This window comes from Delphinus delphis, chromosome 4 (genome assembly GCF_949987515.2).
Source record: "Delphinus delphis chromosome 4, mDelDel1.2, whole genome shotgun sequence".
Classification (NCBI taxonomy): Eukaryota; Metazoa; Chordata; class Mammalia; order Artiodactyla; family Delphinidae; genus Delphinus; species Delphinus delphis.
Window position 1 is genome coordinate 80,825,388 of NC_082686.1, and position 7,173 is coordinate 80,832,560.

General features: G+C 44.2%; 1 protein-coding gene across 1 annotated transcript; it reads left to right on the forward strand.

Moving 5' to 3' along the window:
• Nucleotides 1-57: 57 nt before the first annotated feature.
• CRYGS (crystallin gamma S) lies at nt 58-6,029 on the forward strand. Its single transcript, XM_060010979.1, has 3 exons — nt 58-435; nt 5,032-5,274; nt 5,671-6,029. Exons 1-3 carry the CDS (start codon nt 415-417, stop codon nt 5,941-5,943), a joined length of 537 nt encoding a protein of 178 aa, XP_059866962.1. The 5' UTR covers nt 58-414; the 3' UTR covers nt 5,944-6,029.
• Nucleotides 6,030-7,173: the final 1,144 nt, after the last annotated feature.

Here is a 7,173-nt window from a genome sequence, read left to right on the forward strand (position 1 = left end):
GGTGGTTTTTTTGACTCATCTCCTGCAAGTTCTTTTGAAGAAAAAAAGACATGGGGGATTTCAAGGTGGCTACTTGCTAGAAAACCAAATTGCCCAAGTAAGAGGAACTTTTCTGTTTTCAATTTTGAAAAATTTGGCTGGGTTTTGGTGTCTTGAGTCAGCAAAGTCTATAATGCAGCAAGGCTTGGTAAGCATTAAAGAGGGTACTGAAGCTTTCCTTTATTTCATAATCCTGATTGTTTTTCTAGAAACCATCAATAGCCTCTAAATGACTGACTCAATTTTTGGATCCTATTCTCTTGACTAAGCAAATGTTTGATTTGAAACCAACCCAGTATAAATGTCTCTGTGCCTCTAACTCTCTGTAGCTATTCCTGGATTTCAGCACTGGGGAAACCAATCTATGCACCAAAAATGTCTAAAGCTGGAACCAAGGTAAGTAAATGGTCATGCTGATTTCTAGCCTACCCACTTTTTCACCTAATGGTACATTGAAAGAAACATGGAGAAAAGCTTTTGCTTCTTCACCTGGAGGTGAGTATGATAGTGGATAGAAGGCTGGGATTGATTGAAGAAAAGATTAAGGAATGCTTATTTTATTTTCTATTCTAACAGAATTACCAAATAATTTATTAAGGGTTTATCTTCATGTGTGGTACTTACTATGTTGAATACTGTACAGGTATGTAATGTGTAAATATCGTCATGATTTCTGCCTTCCAGCAACTAATCTCTGTATTTCCACAGGAATAAGACATGCAGATAAGAGGATTATATGGAGTAGAGAACTTTCAGTGTTCAATTAAAAATCTGTCTTTTGAAATTTAGCATCAACCATTAATATTCTAAATGGCCAAAACGGATGGACCAATCAAGTGAATTAAATCCTACATATCCCCTTCATTCAGCAGCTACTCTTATCCCTTTTCCCCCAAAAATTGTTTACTTACGTTAGGAAAATTGCCTCTAAAATATGTGATTCACGATTATTGGACTGGAAATTGATTCTCTTTGGGAATGAGGGAATATACCTTCATTCTCTTTCTAGTTCTTCACTGACTGTAGGTCTAAAGCAAAGCCTCTGGTGCCTGATTTTTCCACCTAATGTTTTACTGTGTAAATGTTCAAGCCCATTGAATCTTAAAAGAATAAGTAAGAGATGGTAAATGAATACTTGTCCCTTACTTATATTCTCCAATTGTTTACATTTTGCCATATCTGGCTTCTCTCTGTGTCTCTTTCTCTTTTTACTAAACCATTTGGAAATAAATAGCAGACTTCATTATACTTTTGCCTTAAGTTTTTAGGCATGTATATCCTAAAATCAAGGGCATTCCCTGTATAAACATCATATCATTATCAGGTCCTCCAAATTGATCAGAATATAATACCTAATATTTAGACTATATTCACATTTCCTCCAGTTGCTCCCAAAAATGTGCTTCATGGCTGGCTTTTCCCCTGATGTGGGATCCAGTCAAGGGTCATGAATTTCATTTGGTTGTCAAGTTTCATTAGCCTCTTTTTTTTAGCCCCTTTAATATAGAGCAATCCCCCTAGTTTTTGTTGTTGTGAGACACTGACATTTTTCAAAGTCCAAACCCAGGTGTCTTATAAAAAGTCCTGACATCTGGACTTGTCTAATTGTTTTCTCATGTTTAGATTCATACTAACCACCTTGGCACAAAAACTACATAGGCAATGTCAGGCACTTTGCATTGCATTTTTTCAGGAGGCACCTGTTAACTTGTTGCGTAACTGGTGAGCGCCTGATTTTTTTTCCCGTTTGGAAAATAGAATAGTCGTATTTGCATCCAGAAGGTTTTGGGAGAAAAATGAGACAGTGTCTTTAGTGCTCTGAGGTTTTTGAAAAATATGCCATGAAAATCCCACTAAAAAGCATCTGAAGTCCTTAGAGGGCTATCCACGTGCCTGGAGGGAAGGTTGTTACAGAACAGCCCCACTTTCAATGATTTCCAGTGTAGGGATAATGTACTCTTTTATTTCTTGTAGCTGGTCTGTTCACTTAGTAAAAACTTTTGCTTGCTAAGCCAAAGGAGATAGTAATAGCAATTTTATCTTTTACTTTTTTATTTCTTCTCCCTTTCTCATTGTCTTGCTAGCAGTTTAATCAGAGGAGTTATGGGCATTTTAATAAGTTTGTTCTTGTTACCTGTGGAATAGTCAAGACATTTTCCCCTCTGCTATATTGGATTAGTAGGCTATTTTTCAAAAAATTAACTTGACAATTAGAGTAATTTTGCAATAACTTCTAGGAAAATCTCCTGCACGTTTCTTAGCCTTCTCTACAAAACTTTTTGTCCAAGAGTCCCAACCTCTCAGCTGACCATAAAGTGGATTTCATGGTCTTCTACAAATGGAAATTGAGTAAAGGTGCAACATTCTCTGGGCCCTGAAACCTGGAAGGTCTGCTGCTGAAGGAAGAGCTTGGCCCTGGAGCTCAGTAATGGTTCTGTGGCAATGCTAGTGCTTTGTTTCAGCCTTGGGATGGTTGGCTGGTCTGCTGGAAAGGCGGACAGCAAGGAAAAAATCATATATATTTCCACTTTTCATATACTGAAGTCAGTCAGGTAAGTGTGCAGAGGGTAGTAAGTGTGAGAAACAATGAAGGAAGAAAGATGATATTAATTTCCCATGGCATATCCCTTGCAGAGCCTCTTCTTTGGTGAATAGTTGGCCAAAAACCAAAGGTAAATTTAATTAAGTTTAGAATCTATCTTCTTAAGAGAGTTTACCTTGATTTTCTTGAAGATCTTGCCACAGGTTTTGGGAAAAGCCTCTGAGATTCAGGATTGGTCTTGTTCCATTGCTAAGAGTAAATGGTATATTTTGAACAGAGTTAGCTGTGCAGGTAGGAAGACAACAGAGGGAGATGAAGTGAAATAAAATGAACAACAGATTACTAACCAGGAGTCTGCACTGTTGTCCACTGGTTTGCCTGCAACCAACTTGTAACTAGCTAATGACCTTAGGCAAGTCATTTAACTTCTTTATCTGTAACAGTTGTAGCGAAAGCTTATTGGAAATCCTGAGGCAGCTATTAAAATTGCTCTATTGGCACTGTGCCATCAGACCCTCAGAACAACCCTCTACAATGCATAATGTTACCCAGATTTAACTAGTGGTGCTGCGATTTTGTTTTCTCACCTGTACCACGTATCTAAATCTGTGCTGTGCTAAAATGGGAAAGGGAGCGGGAAGAGATCGAGATGACTGTGGGAAGGGAAGAAAGGAGGTGAAGTAGGTGATTTAGGGGCAGGAAGGGTAAGGAGCCTTTTAGGGAACAGGAAAGGGAAGAGTTGAGAAATGGGAAGGGCAGGAAGGAGGAAGTTTACAGTGGAAGGAAAAGCTATTAGTAGGTTGCTATGTAGAAAGGCTCACCTGCGTAAAAAAGAATGAGGCCCAGCTGCGAACTATTTTTAGTGTCTTCCTTCATTCCCTGCATCTAATTAGTCACCAAATCCTCATTTCTTGTGACTGTCCTCATGGTCATTCACATTGCAGTTGCCTTTGGTTGGTCCTCAGCATCTCTCACCTCCGCCCATAGCAATCAGCTATTTCTAGGTACCAACCATTACATTACATTTCCCACATCATCACCAGAGGGATTCTAGCATGGCTCTTGTGTCACTTCTGGCTTTATTTCCTAACACTTCACCACATGCTCAGTCTGCACTAGGCTTAATGAACTACTTGTCCCTATAGTGGGCCATGTCCTTCCACTCCTTTATTCCAGTAAACAAGCTGTTCTTTTTGCTCTGCCTCTGGAAAACCCCCTACTTATCCTTCAACCCTTGCCTCAAAGATCTTCTCCTCAAAAATCTTCTCCAGACTCTAACTGGCTCTGTCTGCTTCTTTCATCTGAAATGGCTGACCTGGTTTTTCTCCTTCTAAACGTATAAAGCAAATTAGCCACAAGGTGGCGGCACAACACCAGGGAATTAACTGCTCAAATCAATGACACCTGTGATTTCAGTTTAAATTATAAACTGGCATTGATCTTGGATGTGGAATTACAGAACAAGAAGGGACAGACTGTGTGGTCCATTTGGTTTTCTAGTGGTTTTCAGAAACTGCATCATGAATCCCTGGGACTTCCCGGGAACTCTGTTGCCTGTTTCAAACAGAAAAGTTTTATTTTATAGCCAGGGCTTCAAATCTAGTCCAGTCCTTTCATTTGACAGATGGGAAGCTGGAGCCCTGAGAGGTGGCTTGACTAAAATAGTAGGGCTGATTGTAGAGATGCAGCTCTAGAGCCCAGGCGTAGTATTTCCCGTTTCTCAGGGCTGCATATTTCCCAGTGCCATCACAGGCTTCAGAGGTTTACCCCAAAGATTGTGATGCAACTTGGTAAGAGTTTGAAGCAAAGGACATTCTTGCCTTGTCATTTTGTTACTTCGCAACTACTTTGTTGGCAACAAAATAGTAATACAGAACATATGATATATTTTCATGTCTGTATGTTCTATAGCCATCTAAAATAAGCTCTAATGCTAAGGTCTGTGTTTTCTTTTTCTCTATATATCTCTTGCATATCACCTAGAATGGATTTCTGTATTTGGAACTCACTCATCTTCATCTAGCATTTGTAGAGGGTTTGTCAAGTGCAGGGTATAGGGGTCCATAGCTGAAATAAGGCTTGGTCCTTGCCCTTGGAAGAAGTCTAGTAGGTGTCGGTGGGAGAGACAGATAGAAAAGTGGAAAATTTATTACATAAGCACAGTGAGAAAGAAGCCATGAGCTTGAGTCTGCAAATGCTGGCTTACAGTAGAGCATTCTTTTGTTTTGCTTCGTTTTAAGGCCTCAGAAAGTGCTCATTCCTGTTGTTAACAACTAAAGTTGTCTGCCAGAAGGCAAATGTTGTGAGGTATGGTAGAACTAGATATTTTCTCCTCAAAATGGAGGAGAAAGGAATTCCTAAAGTGGGGAAAGTGTTCTTAATTTTCATTTTTCTACCAACACAGCCACTTAACCCCTCAGTTTTTCCACTTTGTTTGCCCTGTGCTCCAGATTACTTTCTTTGAAGACAAAAACTTTCAAGGCCGCCACTATGACAGCGATTGCGACTGTGCAGATTTCCACATGTACTTGAGTCGCTGCAACTCCATTAGAGTGGAAGGAGGCACCTGGGCTGTGTATGAAAGGCCCAACTTTGCTGGGTACATGTACATCCTACCCCGGGGCGACTACTCTGAGTACCAGCACTGGATGGGCCTCAATGACCGTCTCAGCTCCTGCAGGGCTGTCCACCTGGTGAGTCTGCAGAGGATGCGCGTGCTCCCTCTCTTTCTGTCTCTTACCCCCTACCCCGCCATTTTGCTTTTACGTGAAAGAGTTTTCTTAAGATTTTCCCACCTCTTAATGGGTGGTTGTCTCTTGTTGGCTGCTGAGGCTTCAATAAAATCTTAGGTCAGTTCATCACAAGACTACGTGACTTATTTCCATAGTACTTTCTCTACCTCTTGTATATTTTAAGGAATTGTTTTTCTTATTGAACGTCAGCTGTTTCAGTCAGTGCACAGTGGGGATGGGCGTTCAGATCATCTCACGTTCAAGATGGTGGGTCCCAAACCTCACTGTTCTCTGAGTTCCTGGCCTGCTGTTGATTTTGCTAATGTTTGCTGTTCATTTCCCCCTTTGTTTCTTTAGTCTAGTGGAGGCCAGTATAAGATTCAGATCTTTGAGAAAGGGGATTTTAATGGTCAGATGTATGAAACCACTGAAGACTGCCCTTCCATCATGGAGCAGTTTCACATGCGAGAGGTCCACTCCTGTAAGGTGCTGGAGGGCGCGTGGATCTTCTACGAGCTGCCCAACTACCGTGGCAGGCAGTACCTCCTGGACAAGAAGGAGTACCGGAAGCCCATCGACTGGGGCGCAGCTTCCCCAGCTGTCCAGTCTTTCCGCCGCATTGTGGAGTGATGATACGGATGCAGCCATAAGCTTCTTCCTGGGGCCAAATGCTGGCTGGCCTTGTCGTCCAAATAAGCATCATAAATAAAAACAATTGGCATGCATTCCACTGTTTACTATAATGCCTCTCCTTAAACACTTGTAGGCACCAGTAAAGTAGTGCCCACCACAGCAGGCAGTTACACAAAGCAACTCATCCTTCAGGTTATATCTTTGTGCCAGACGAAATGGGACTGGATTAAAAGGTTAGAAAATCGTACTGCCATGTGGTGGTTCTTGTTGCTTAAGGTCTGTATTAATGGTGCACTAGGAGGATGCGGAATTCGCGTCTCCTCACAACTAGGGCACCTATCAGGCACCGGTTGGGGGCCACGGACACCGAAGGGGATGGGAGGAACCCCCAGTAACCGGGTAGGATGTGGGGCAGAGTGAGGGGGGAGGAGTAGTGGAGGCAGGACGGGACTGGCACCGCTGAGGGGCAGCTGGGGGAGAGAAAAGGATCCCACGCCCAATGGGGGAAATTGCGGGACCACTGGGAGGGCAGAGTATCAAAAGGGAGCGTGGCCAGGTTTCCCCTGTCCACTTGGGCCCCCAGGAACCTGTTGAGATTCCAGGCCTGATCCTCTGCCCACCTAGGCCCCCTCCAGCCGTGCGGGTCCTGAGGGAGTGGGAGGGAGGGAAAGGGGAGCAAAGGTAAGGCCGGACCTCCAGGACCAGCACCCCTGAGGGGCGGCTGGGGTAGGGGAGGAGTTCCTACACCCAGGGGGACCCACCCACGGTTAGGGGGCCAGCGGGACAGGGGAGACCCTGGGGGAGACGGTGGGGGAGGGGCACGGAGGAACGTAAGGGAACAGGGCCAGCGCTTTCCCTGTCCACTTAGGCACCAGGAAGCCTGTCGGGCTCCTGGGCCTAATCCTCTGTCCTCAGAGCCTCCCTCCTGCTGTGCAGAACCCAAGCCCCACGCCTCACCCCCACCCAGGGCCCCACCTCTACACGGTCCCCCTCCAACGCACGGGGCCTAAACCCCACCCACACACCCTCACTCAGCGCCCTACCTCCAAACTCTGTAACTCCACATTCCAGAGGCCCTTCTTTCCACGTGCAGCCTCTCCCTTTCTGCGCAGGTCCTGAGCAGAGGCCCCGCCCCACCTTGGCTGTGCCCCGAAGGCCTTTTCCAGCTGAGCCTAAGGTCCTGAGCCTAGACCCCGCCCACGCTCAAACGTCACCGCCCCACCTGCC

Bases quoted from the DNA above. Each gene is read 5' to 3' on its own strand.
- CRYGS (XM_060010979.1), top strand. From the start codon at position 415: ATGTCTAAAGCTGGAACCAAG. The intron at 436-5,031 runs GTAAGTAAATGG...CCTGTGCTCCAG, and splicing joins TGTCTAAAGCTGGAACCAAG to ATTACTTTCTTTGAAGACAA. The intron at 5,275-5,670 runs GTGAGTCTGCAG...TTGTTTCTTTAG, and splicing joins CCTGCAGGGCTGTCCACCTG to TCTAGTGGAGGCCAGTATAA.